The sequence below is a fragment of the Artemia sp. Qi Xiang Cuo genome, chromosome 3, assembly GCF_049724085.1.
Source record: "Artemia sp. Qi Xiang Cuo chromosome 3, ASM4972408v1, whole genome shotgun sequence".
NCBI lineage: Eukaryota > Metazoa > Arthropoda > Branchiopoda > Anostraca > Artemiidae > Artemia > Artemia sp. Qi Xiang Cuo.
This window is the reverse complement of record NC_142796.1, coordinates 65,988,074-66,001,863: the sequence shown is the minus strand read 5'-3', so window position 1 is coordinate 66,001,863 and position 13,790 is coordinate 65,988,074. Positions and strand designations below refer to the sequence as shown.

Here is a 13,790-nt window from a genome sequence, read left to right as displayed (position 1 = left end):
ATGTTACTATTAATAAGATATTTAATAATATAAAAGACCCCTGGATCTTTTTTAAAACACACTGATTTAAACTGATTCCAATACAAACATACTACCGTCTTGAAAAAAAGCTTCTGATAAAAAAAAATGAGCTTTCCTTTTATTTATTTATTTTTTTTGGAAAGATGGTCCCTAGAAAGTATTTAGCCTTCTGAAACAGCCAAAAGTCCCCACCTCTGCCCTAATTTGACGGGGAAACTTCCCTTCGAGGAAGACCAATTTAATTGGATCAAAGCGCAGATGATCCAACTTATTTATTAAGTAATGACATATATTCCATAATAAACGAATAATAAGATGACTTTGCAAAATTGTGCTTCTACTTAAAGAGCATGAGCAACTTGTAATGAGTTGGGAACTGGCACTAGTATCGGTAAAAAACACCAAAGCCACCAAGCGTTTGACGTTTCTTGACATTTTTTTCTATGTAATAATAAAGCAAAATTATAGTGATTAGTGTCATTTGCAAAATTAGGGTAGTAATAAGTGTCCGGTAACAGTTTCTGATAGAAATTACAAACCTATGTGGCACTCGTGGCGTTCTGACATGTACGCCAGATGGAGGGAAATAGGCGCCACCCACACCTGGATTGTAATAGTAAGGCTAAGCAGCTTCTCGACAAGTCGTCATCCAGATGTACTAGGTCAATCAAAATCTAGAGATTGGACCCAATTACTTCTGGATAAAAATCAATGAATGAGTCGTATGGGAGGGGTTGCCTGAAGTGTCAAAAATGTATTTTGTCCAAATTTTCTAACTTCCATTGACAGATTATTCGGATACCGTATTGATAGAAAGTCATAGGGGGGGGGGGGTGGGGGGCAATATTTACTCAGTAAAGGCTCTTCATTCTGAAGAACCTAGTTGGATTAAGCTTGCAGTATGTGAGCTGTGGTGAGATAATTGCCATGTCATAGACTAGAATAATGAACTTCTCCAGAGAACGTGAAAATTATTACCCTATAATTAACTTTTCATATTGTATACTGGTGAAAGCTACCTGTTACATACAAAATATGACATTTCTCAATTCTCATTATTTCCTTCTTTGGTACAGTGATGCACAGTTTCGGTTTTATTTAATTTTTTCCTTTTACAGTTAATTATGAACTAATTTGAGCTCTGCTGTTTTTTCTTTCCTTTTCTATATTTTGTCAACTTATTTGCTCTCCGGTACAACAACAAAAAAGTGAGATACACCCATGGTCTTATCCAGGGGGGGGGGAGGGGGTACCTAGTTTAGACTCCCCTCCTCCAAAATTTTGTCCTACTCATATAAAGTAGCAAAAAAAAAAAAAAAACGTGATAAACGTCCAATGAAAAAAAAATCGCATAAAAAAAACAACTTTAATTTTGCTTGTGCTGAAGTTCATTTTCATTGGATAACTTTCGGCAGACTATATAACGCTATTTTTCGTCCCACATGTCTTCTTTTTGATTCCGTTATAGAATTCTTTTCTTTCTTTTTTTTTTAAAGAATCTGAGCGTAAGCTATATCGATATTCGTTTTTGATTGACGAATCAACTAAAACAATTCTTCGACTTGAATCGGTAATATTTCGCATGCATTTTTAACTTATACAATACGTACAATGTATTTTTATACAATACAATAGTTTTCTATTTATCTATGAAAAGAAATGCGTAAAAACAAAACGTTACCTTCTTCTATCGCCCCTTATTTCTCTCTCTTTCTGCCTTTCTTCTTCTCTTCTTTTTCGCCTTTCCTCAACAGATTTCTGAAACAAAAATAAATGTCAGAAGTGGGATTCGAACCCACGCCCGGAGAACCGGACTGCGACCTGAACGCAGCGCCTTAGACCACTCGGCCATCCTGACTTATATTGAACAATTTTATTTCTTGATGATTCCACTATTGCTCGTTTTTGCATATATTCTCATTATTTTCCGCTAATGACTGGGACAAGGGATGTACATAGTTTTCTCGGTAAATTTTTCGCAGTTCATACTATCGACTTATGAATAAAGTGAACATACTACTCGATGCCTTTTTTATGGTCTTTACGAATATAATAATCACTTCTATCGCTAATTCTAATTTACCCCCCCCCCCCCCCCCCCCAATGGGCAAACATACCCTGAATTGTAACCACACAAAGAAGTTATCAACACTAGTTAAGTTATTGACAATTGGTTAAAAGCATATCACTAGTTTATAAATAAGTTGTTCAAGAGTAACATATTCCAAAAAAACTCATTTATAACAATTCAAACCTCGTTTGTTGAGCAACTCAAACATAAAAGGTTTTTATCGTTCAAGTTTTTCGAATGCCGTCGATAAAAATAGCGCTAAATTTTGTGATTCGAAACTTTATCGTCAACAATCCATGGTACGGTATATTCCAATTCAGGGTGTATATTTGCACATTAAGGGGGTGGGGGTGGGTAAATTTGAAGGTACTGGTGCACTATACCTAGCACAGCGCTATAGACTGTACAAGGAAGCCAGACATGGAGACCCGTCAAACGGGTATTTGCTATCTAAATTTATTGCAAAGCGTAATTTCTCATTGCGTTTACAATATTTAAATTGTTGGTTTAGGGGGGAGGGGGGGGGTTGACGCTAGGTTACGTATTTAATATATGCTATGCTTTACCCCCTCCCCACCCCCTAATTTGCAAATATATAGCCCGAATTTGTTTCTAAACTATTTTATATTAATCCTATTTTATTTCATTAGCATTAACCAAACTTGACTTCTTTCGTGTATAGCGCTGTGTTAGGTATAATGCACCAGTACCAATTTGAATTTGCGATAGAAGTGGTTATTATATTCCCAAAGAGCATAAAAAGGCGCCGAGTGGTATGTTCACTTTATTCGTAAGTCAATAATAGGAACTGCGAAAAATTTACCATTTGCTTTTTTGGGGGGGGAGGGGGGTAGAGGAAATTAGAGCAAAATAGATTTCTCTAAACTATGGCACAATTCTAGGGTAGGGGCTCAACAGAAGAAAATATCTTAATCAGGGTTGTTCAAGGGGGAGGGAGCAACAAGGACATGCTGCCTGGGCACCAAGCTTAGGGCTTTTTTTATTTATGCTTGAGTCGGAAGGGATGGCACCGTAATTAATTTGCCCCACTCGCCACCAACCCTAGGAACGGCCCCGATCTAATGAAAGTAATAACATAAGATTCCTTATTTCATACTGTTTTTGAATATAATATTCACGTTTCTGATAACACACCCCTCCCCCTGATGGCCCCACGAATAGACCTAGGATATTTACAAAACTGAAAAAACAAAAAGGAAGGAATTTTATTCAACCTGTAAACAAAATATCAGGGTGGGATGCATTGTTAGAAACGCGACTGCGCTAATCGAAAAGAGCATAAAATAAGGAATCTAATTAGTACACTACTATATAATAAGGACTATAATACAACAACTATAGTAATAACCATATAATAACTACTATATTAAATAAGAAATCTATTAAAAATAAGGAATAAAAAAATTGCACTACTTTTGTTTTATAAAGACGTCTCCTTCTGAGGAGGCCTTAATTTAGAAAGCCAACAAAACTAAATAATATAATTTAATTGGTTTATTTCATAAACAATTTAATGGGTAAATATTAACAATGTTGGATAAATTCGCTTGTTGAAAGACAAACACATTCTACCATTTAATTAGCCATTCAACACCCTTTCCGAAAATAAAAGTCAACAAATCATTCTTACTTAACAATATACAGAAAATTTCTATTAATCATATTTTCAGAGTCCCAGGTAGGAGTTTCAGTATTGGCCCGTTTTCCTAAGTTTTTTTTATATACCCTAGGACTATACCTAGCCAGATTTTTTCTGGGGGTGGGGGATGGTAAGCACTTATGACGGTAGGGAAGATAGTACCTGGAAAGGGTGTTGAATATACTGAATGATACTTTTCTTTTGTTATTACAGTGCTTCCTTCACAGGAGGAATTTTGCTTCGTAATTACCCCCATTATATAAATTTGCTGGACTTTTATGAACCTCGCTAAGGTTTATTAAAAAAAAAAAAAAAAAAAAATTGCAACTTAAAGTAAGGAGCAACATCAAAACTTAAAACGAAGGGAAATTAACGACTCCTGAAACACAGGGGCCGTTTTCTTGTTTTTTCTTTATTTAACTTATGACTGTCTTTAAATAATGCCGAAAATCTGGCTACCCATCCATGGAAAATTCCTTCCCCTCATGGAAAGTCCTTCCTGCGTAAAATACCCACACACACCCCCACCAGGAAAATTCCCTTCAGACAATTCCATTCTAGTTTAAATCCCCCTCCCCTAGGAAAATTTATTGCGGACGATACCGGATAAAAAAAATAATCTTAGGACATATTCATTTGAAAAATACTATAATTTATGATTGTTTTTAAAATTATGCCGGAAATCCCCCTTTTCGTGGAAAGTTCTTCCCGAAAACATCCAGTCCACTATTAGAAAGTCGCTCCCGGAGAAAATTCTCTCTGAGAATTTCTCTCGTGGAACTCCCCCCCCCCAACGGAAAAATATCTAGACAATTCTAACCCGGTAATTATACCCCCTGGCCAATTCCCCTTAACATCTCAACATGTAAAACTGAGTCGGCAAAGAGAAAGTACGACAAAGAAAAATTATTTCGTAAAGGAATTCAAGCAAATTCCCCAATTTGAAATTTTGCTGGGAAAACTCACCCCTAAGAAACTTTCCTCCCAACCGAAAATTATACCCGTGGAAAATTATACCCAGCCCCAAAATTCACCCCCCCCCAAAAAAGAAAATGTCTATATGCTTCTCAATTATATATACTATACGTAAACAATGGGCAAATTTCCCAAATTGCACACCTTTCCCCAGGGGCTGTGGGGGCTCGTGTTATCCCTAAAGGCATAGTTACTGGGCTTTTCATCTATGCTGAACAAAATGGCTATATCAAAATTTTTATCAGACAACATTGAGAAAAAAGGGGGTGGGAGGGGGGGTAGTGACCCTCCAGTCTTTTTATTCACTTAAAAAGGACACTAGAACTTTTAATTTCCGTTTGAATGAGCACATTCTCGATATTCTAGAACTATTGGTTCGATACGATCACCCCTGGGGAAAACAAACAAAAAAACATGAACCCACATCCGTGATCTTTCTTCTGGCCAAAAATACAAGATTCCATATTTTTGCATATGGGAGCTTAAAAATTCTAAAATAGGGTTTCAGATACACTGAATCTGATGGTATGATTTTCGATTCTAGGTGAATGCCCCCTCCCCGCGAAAAATACCTAAGCTCGGCCCCATATTCTGAGAAAATTTCAATTTTTCACAAAATTTTCAAATTTTTGGGTCACTTGCCGGAGACCCCAAATGGGCACCCCCAAATTCCTCTCTCAATTTAGCACTTAATCATGGATGCCAACCATCTCCAATCACTTTCCCAATAGTATCTATTCATTGCCTCAGCTTAGTTCAGCAATCTGAGCAAATTTCAACTTCTTCAAGTTTGGGTCACTTGCCTGAGACTGGGCAAGTGGGCGCCTCCAAAAATTGTCCTAAATTCCTCTCTCGCCTTAGAACTTATTCACGGATGTATAAAGCCTTGAACGGTTAGACTGTTTCCCTAGCGGTAACCAAGCATGCGCTACACATACCAACAATATTTTTTTCATTTTCACATGGGGTCCCAATTTAGCCCATGTCCATCGCTTAGCATTCAGGCCTTAAAAAATAAAGCCCAGATAGTCAGACCCCAACGCTCCTACCCGAACACTGAACGCTAAAAAATGTCCAAATTCTGTCTAATAATTAATTAAAAACGTGCCTACTGAGCCCCTTATTATACTACCCCGCCAGAATATTATTGTTTACATAATAAAATGAAAGTTTGACCAATTAAATTTGCTTAGAATACTGGACTGAGCTGGGGCAATGAATAGATACTATTTGGAAAGTGATTGGAGACGACGGGCACCCTGCCCGCCTATTTTGAAGGGAAAAATTTGAATGCTAAGCGATGGACATGAGCTAGATTTGGATTCCATGTGAAAATGAAAAAATATTGCTGGTATGTGTTTGCCGCATGGTTACCGCCTGAGCAACGGTCTAACCATTCACGGCATTAGACATCCGTGAACAAGTGCAAGACTGAGAGAAAACATTGGGACAACTTTTGGGGGCGCCCACCTGCTGCCCGGTCCCAGGCAAATGACCCAAAACTTGAAAAATTGAAATTTGCTCAGATCGCGGGACTGAGCTGTGCCAATGAATAGGTACTATTTAGAAGATGATTGGAGAGAGACTAGGTGAAGAGAAGCACAGTATAAGGGTGCAATTATAGAACCGAAAAAATCGGGCTTGTATGATGGAAGCGGCGGACATGGGTTAGACTGGAACCCCATGTGAAAATGAATATATTGTTGCTATGTGTGTTGCGGATGGTTAGCGCTTGAGCAACGGTCTAACCATTCACTACCTAAAGCTTCCGTTAAAAATTGTCCCAAATTCTTCTCTCACCTTAGCAGTGGTTAACGGAAGCTTTAGGTAGTGAATGGTTAGACCGTTGCTCAAGCGCTAACCTTCCGCAACCCATATGGTTAACGCTAGGGAAACAGTCTAACCGTTCACTGCTTTAGGCATCCGTGAATAAGTTCTAAGGCGAGAGAGGAATTTAGGACACTTTTTGGAGGCGCCCACCTGCCCAGTCTTGGGCAAGTGACCCACAACTTGAAAAAGTTGAAATTTGCTCAGATTGCTGAACTGAGCTGAGGCAATAAATAGATACTATTGGGAAAGTGACTGGAGACGGTGGGCATCCGTGAACAAGTGGTAAATTGAGAGAGGGATTTGGGACGATATTTGAGGGCTCCCACCCGCCCAGAGTCTCCGGCAAGTGACCCAAAAATTTGAAAAATTTGTGAAAAATTGAAATTTTCTCAGGATGCGGGGCTGAGCTTAGGGGGTATTTTCCAGGGGGGGGGGGTAGACACCGGCCACCGTGATTTTCATTCCGAATCTCTGACTTTTAGGGGGGGGGTCCTTATTTTTTTCGAAAATCAGGCAAATTTTCTCATGCTCGTAGCTTTTGATGGGTAACACTAAACTTAGTCTTTTATATTTGGAATCAGAAAAATAAGCCAATTCTTTTGACATATCTATTGATATCAAAATTACGTTTTAGAATTTTCGGTTACTATTTAGCCGCGTCACTCTTTACTTACAGTTCGTTACCACGAACTGTTTGATAACAGTTGGGTCATAATATATCATGATACGCTTTTGAGAAAGGAAACTTGGAGACATATGTTTTTTTTTTCGTTTAAGTTTTTCTTTTCATAATTGCAGGTATAGTATTAAAGCTAGTCTTTTAAAATGTAGATTATTTTTACCTTAGTCTTAAGACTAAATAAAACACCTCCTTACTAAAAAGAGGTGATTTTCATTAGCGTACTCATTGCATGGGGGGGGGGCAGTCCACACCCCTCCCCCATAATTTTTGAAAAATACATTTATACATCTTCAGAATAAAAAATCGAATAAGCCTCCCTCTTTCATATTTGAAAAATACTGTTTCTTGTATATTCATTTTAACAGATAAAAAAGCCCCCTTGCCTCATAAATTCTCATGAACTGGCACTACAGGCCGAATCCAAGGTTGAAACACAACCCAAAGCACTTTTCAACACAAGGTTGAAACACAACCCAAAGCACTTTTCAACACAAGGTTGAAACACAACCCAAAGCACAAAACCCACGGAACTTCCAGGGTTGATAGCCCCCCCCCCCGTGCGACAATCTTTTTTTTTATGTAGCATAAAAGATTATATTCACATACATACCGGAACAAAGGTGGGAAAGTGAGGATGGGGCATCATGAGCGTCACCAGGAAATTTCTTGGGAAGAGGGGGCAAGTACCACCAGAATCTTTGTTTTCGCCGAGGTCAAATGCTAATATTTCTCATTTCCTATTTGCATACACTGTTTAATGTCTTCTTGTTTCCCGTTGGCAGTCTCTTCCCAACTGAAGTTCGTGGGGAACATCCGTACAAAAACAGGCTAGTTCGCAAAATCGCCTTTAAAACAATAAAAATACCGGCCCTACAATTAATTATGATATTGCAACCCCTACCCTCCTAATTTATATTCGAAGGGTGCGTTGTTTTAGGATTGAACATCATCCTCGAAGAACTGTTTTACGAATATTAAACTTGTGTAAAAAGCGGGAGTTGATGGGGGGAGTAGAAGCAAAATGTATTAATTTTTAAGTTAATTTTTAGCAAAAAATGTCGTTGCCGTGTGAAACAGCAGAATCCATTAGTCATGCTGATTCTGAATATGCAAAATATAGTCAACTCTCGAGAACTCGAAATCCTCGATATCTGGAATTCTTTTCAATACCTTTGGAAAAATCTGTCAAAGTCGAAGAAAAAACCATGCATAACTCGTATTTTCGACGTAATACTGTGTGTTACCACGAACCACTGGATTAGCTAATCAGACTTGGAATTCACTCTCAGGAAAGACATTGGTGGCCGGCATAGGCAATAATTTATGAAAAACTTGTATAGGTATTTCTGAGACCCACGGCTTGATTGGATAAGTTTTTCTTGGAACTAAAGACTCCCTACTGACCAAGCTTGTCTTTCATTGACTACTGAAACTTTACCATGTGATCCCCACAAACTGGTTTGATTTTTGATTCTGCACTTGCATCTACTGATACAGATTCCAGTAAGGCCCAATCCATGTATCTTGCTATTTTACCCTCAACTTGCAGAAGATCATCAGGGATAATATACAATTTCTAGAAACACGGATTGAGGTATGTGGCAACCGTGACGACTGTGATCCGAACAAGGTCTATAAGCTTAGAAGGTATTCTATCTAGCCAAGCCTTTTGGAGGTTCTCAACAACATTTGAGAGCCCACCCTCACTAAACGTAGTTTGAGAACGGGCTATGTCATCTTATGGATACAATTGTGCATGCTGTGTATCTTCATATATGAGTCAGTATATTGAATAGGTTATTCTTCTTCTCGTAAATACACTCTAAGACCACACTGGCTATACATGACGTGTGAAAACAAGAGAGGAAAGGAAATAATAAATGACAAATAAAATTAAAAAAAAGGTGAGAAAACCAGGATTTTTTCAGACAGTGGCAAGACAAGAACCTCCCCCAAGTCGTCCTCAGTGCTAAAAAAAAAAAAAAAAAAAAAATTATTCCGGCAGTTATTGCCGGAATAACTGAATCAAGGGGGAAGGGCTCACTATTTTCTTTTTTTATCTTTTTTAATCGTCTATGATATTTTCTATAAGGTTAACTGGGTATCCCTCGGAGTATAGAATATCTTTAACATAATTTAATTCAGATTTTACATAATTACTCGAACAGATTTTTAGAACTCTGTCGACTAAAGAGATTATTACCCCTCTTGCCACAGAAGGAGGGTGATTTGACGAGAAATGTAGATACCGATACTTATGGGTCGGCTTTCTATATATAGAAAATTCAAGGCTAGGAATATTTTTTTATAATTAAAACCTCTAAAAAAGGCAGCTTTCCTGAATCTTCTACTTCCATTGTGAACTGGAGATTCGAATCAAAAGAGTTTAAATGTGCCAAAAAATCTCTTATGAGTCCTGTCCATGTTCCCAAACAAAAAGGATATCATCAACGAAACGAAACCAGATAGAGTGTTTTAAGTGGAAACTATTCAAAGCAGATTGTTCTATGAAATCCATGTAAAAATTTGCCAAATAAGGAGACAAAACAGTGCCCATGGATAGGCCCATGATTTGAATTTGAATTGAGATAAAACAAAATCCTATTGCCAGGCAACGGATACTTATTCAATCCAATTGGTGATAGTTTCTTTCATTTATTTCTGGCTGTTTTTTTTTTTTTTTGTATTCAGTGTCTATTCTGCTCTCGTTAGATTCACTTCGGAAGGTTAGATTTGTTTGATTTTTTTTTTTTTTTTATTATTATTTCCTTTCATCTCTTGTTTCACATGTCATGTATAGCCAGTGTGGTCTTAGAGTGTATTTACGTCAAGCTTAGGATGAGCATTGGACCAATATTGTTTTAGATCCTTTAAATTGTGTTAAAAAACATTCAAATCTTATTTGTCAGTGGGTTTCAAAAGTTTAACACATATTTTAAAAGACCATAGATCCAAAAGATATGTCCTTAGTAATGAAATATTCAATTTCAAATCTTTGTTATATCAGAATTTATCCGTTCAAAATTTTCACCAAATTTTACATATCTCACAAAGGTCTTTCCAACATGTTTTCCATGTAGCGAAAACTCGCTTACGGAAAAATTTTCAAAATTGGAATTTCAACAGTTTCAACAAACATGGATTTCCCTTCCTAGATTTTGTCCTGGCCCTCCTTTGGAAAATCTATCCTCTGAGGTTTTCACATCCAAGGAGCTAAGTATTCTTTCAAAAGGACCAAAATTGCAATGGCTCAAACACACGTAAATACATCAGAAATTATTACGAGCGTGGAGTCTGCAATTTTTTAGCTCTCATGGTGAATAACAAGTGTTTTTAAAGCACAATGAAACTTTGGCGCAAACAACAAGGGGTTGAAGAGGGGACAGTACCCCTATACACGCAATGATTTCTGCTTGTTTCAAGTTTTAATGCCGTTATTTACTAACACTTAAGAAAACTTTTTTTCGTTACTTAATTACATTTCAAGCACCGATTGGAGTTGATTATCAGTCACACCTTGTTTAGGCACTGGCAATCTTCATAATTACAACTAACATTGTGTGATGTCCGTTAAATAATAGGTAAATAATATGTAATTAATAGGAAAATAAATATATATAAAGAAAAAATAGACAAATAATACCGTTTTTCTGTTAACAAGTCAGACAACGGAAAAAAAAAAAAAAAAAAAACATAGCGTATATTCTTCCGTGAGGGCCAGAGACAAATTAGTTTTCTCCCTAACCTGCAACAAAACGTTCCCACCCCCCCCCCACCCAAAAAAATAATCACGGAATTTTCAACTTTATCTTTCAGCCATGAGATAAAATTTCGTCAATTTCTTAATCCTCGTCAGAAAATTCGTCACTTTCTGAAACCTACTTACTCTGGGTAATCTCTTAATGAGAAATACTCACTTGCGTTTAGGCTTTAGCCATAAACATTTTTAAAAGTACTCCGAAAAAACTGTTACTCGTTGTATCGTATCAAGTAATTGTTTTCAATTAGTGACTGGCTGGGTGTAACGGACACATACCAATTATACAAAGCAAAATCATTTTTATTTGACACTGGAACGAAGTTGAAAGCTGGCTTTCAACATAACATTTTAAAAGCAGACAGTTGAATTCAATATGCATTTAAAGAAAAAGACTAAACTTACCTCGAGGTCAGTCAACTTTTCTCTGATCAGAATAAAGCCAAGATGGAGTTTACCCCCAAAATGATCAGCAAGACGCCTGTCATTGTCATGAATACCAAGATAAGCTGAACACACTTCACAAACTCGAAGCTTTTGTTGCTGATAAGTACTTGCAGGCATTGAATTCCTGTAGTCGTTCTCAGCTTCAATTTTCTTTCGCCGAAGTTGCTCTACCTATTAAAGACAAAAAACAGCATTTTCAATTTTTTTTTTATTCAAAAAAAGTATTTCTCTTTTTTTTTTAGCAATGACTCTTTGTATTGACTAGCGGAATAATCGCTGGTTTAGACACCAAGAACTTTCAAATTCATTTTCTTGTTTTATGTATTATATATTTATTTTTAACCCAATAATAGGAAACTGTAAACAGCGGAGTAAAACATAGAAAAATAAAGAAAGGCACTGATCTAAAAGTGTTTTATGATGATGCTGTTCAATTCTCCTTCTCTAATGGAAACAACTTATCGATCATCAACTCTAGAGCTTCACAAGGGAAAATCCCTAGACTGCACCAAGCTGTAATTTAATGTAATAAATAAATACTTCTTTCGGGACGACTGAAAATTTGGCTGCGGCTTTTTACGTTCACACAAAATTTGAATTTTGAGCACATAATCTAAAACAATTCTCCCAATCGGATTGTCAAGGATTTCTTTTTCTTTTTTCCAATTTTTCTTTTTATTGATTGCCAATAAAATGTCATTTGACCATTAGTGAGAGTAAACTTGTGATTCGAACAAAGAATATTGAAAGTGAGAAGAACTTCTCAAAAAAAGAAGCCCAGTTATCCCACGTAATCATAAAGATAAAAACCGCAATAAATAGCAATTGCATCTATTATTTTTTAACATTAAGTCGATGATAAAAGAATCCGTTTTGCCAAAAGGATTTACTAGATAATACCTTAGAGCCCCTGTGCCTCCAGAGGAACCTGTGGCATCGACAAGGAGTCTCCAGCGTTCTCGGTGTCCTGCAGCCGCAAGAATAACTCGAGTTGCAGGAGCGCGTTAAGGGGACAGAGATCTCACTGATATATGTGATGTAAAGTGTTCTAGGGACGATCTTGCAGGTCACCACTAGGGGATTGCTTATACAGCTTATTTAAATACTTCCAAGGGAACACGTAACTCCTGAAAATGGTGCTTCAGCTTACCAAATCTCTTACAAGCCATGGACAACTTGATGTCAGTATATTTTTTCACTCACGTGGCAGAAACCTGTTAAGAGATCTGACACGAATGTGTAGCCTAACGTGTTTTTGGAAGAACCCATCCTCCTCAATCATGTACGTTGCCTTGGGACTTCTAAGATTCCCCAATCTCGAAACATGGCCAAGATATTGCCATCGATGTTGGCAAGTAGTGAGTCTGGTTGTTCATGTTCCGTTCTCTACGTTCGAGACTCGATCTGTCCAGTGTATATTCAGGATTCTTTGGAGACATGTATTTTCACAGGAAAAGATAAAGGTATATTCATTTTATTTACCTAAATTAATAGTAATATCTATTTACAATTTGCTTTAACAAAAGTTCAAAATATTAAAATAGCCGTAACTGTTTTATAATAACAATAAAAAATTTCAAACCAAAATAAACTTAAACCTTTGATTGAGATCTAAATTTTAATCAAGAAAAACTGAGCTTGTTTTATTGAATTATTCTAGTTCTTCTCGATGATTGTGTGCTGTCACTAGCGGGAGTAGTTTCCTTTCCACTCGGGAGAAAACAAAATCTACCGATGTCTTTGGTAGGATTTGACTGTCGAAGCAAACTTTTGACACTAAAATATAGATTACTTATTAGAAAGATACTCAACAACAACTAAATTCTGCAATTAAGAGTAGTTCATTTTTCTTTTTTCCAAACGATTTAATTTTATGATATTTTTTTCACAAAGCATTCTTTGCTACCTTTTCTTAGAGCCACTTTCCATTATGGCAAGCTGAACTGTATGAACAATCTCTGTTAAAAGTAAAACTAAATTACCTTTGAACACCACAAAGAAAGCCATTTTTCATTATAAATCTCTGAAAGCCACTTTCCATTATGGCAACTACATAATGGTTTCAGCTTAAAGTTAAATTAAATTGTCTTTGAATACCATAAATAAGACGGCCGTTTATTTTCTGTATCCTAAGGAAGTAGGCTACGTAATGGATCAAATAAGTGTTTAGGCATGGATTCACAGACTTTCCAGTTCACATAATCCTCTTTGAAATAATATTCAATAACTCAAGTTTCATTTTAAGGCTTTAAATTAAGCTTTGAGAAATTAGTCAATTGTCACATTTGTGGTTGCAATTTACTTTTAGACCCATTTTGGCGTAGTAGAGATCCTTCTAGTGTAGGAA

General features: G+C 36.7%; 1 protein-coding gene and 1 non-coding gene across 3 annotated transcripts in view; both read right to left on the bottom strand.

Moving 5' to 3' along the window:
- Positions 1-13,790, bottom strand: part of LOC148954423 (putative RNA-binding protein Luc7-like 2) — an 87,068-nt gene that overhangs the window by 10,537 nt on the left and 62,741 nt on the right. For both annotated transcript variants that reach the window (XM_089086488.1, XM_089086486.1), the window contains exons 5-6: positions 11,402-11,614; positions 1,703-1,779 (exon numbers count right to left, since the gene is read on the bottom strand). In XM_089086488.1, coding sequence (XP_088942614.1) covers positions 1,703-1,779; positions 11,402-11,614 — 290 coding nt within the window. The remainder of the gene's footprint in view (positions 1-1,702; positions 1,780-11,401; positions 11,615-13,790) is intronic.
- TRNAL-CAG (transfer RNA leucine (anticodon CAG)) lies at positions 1,796-1,879 on the bottom strand. The gene has a single exon. It is a non-coding gene; the product is annotated as a tRNA-Leu (tRNA).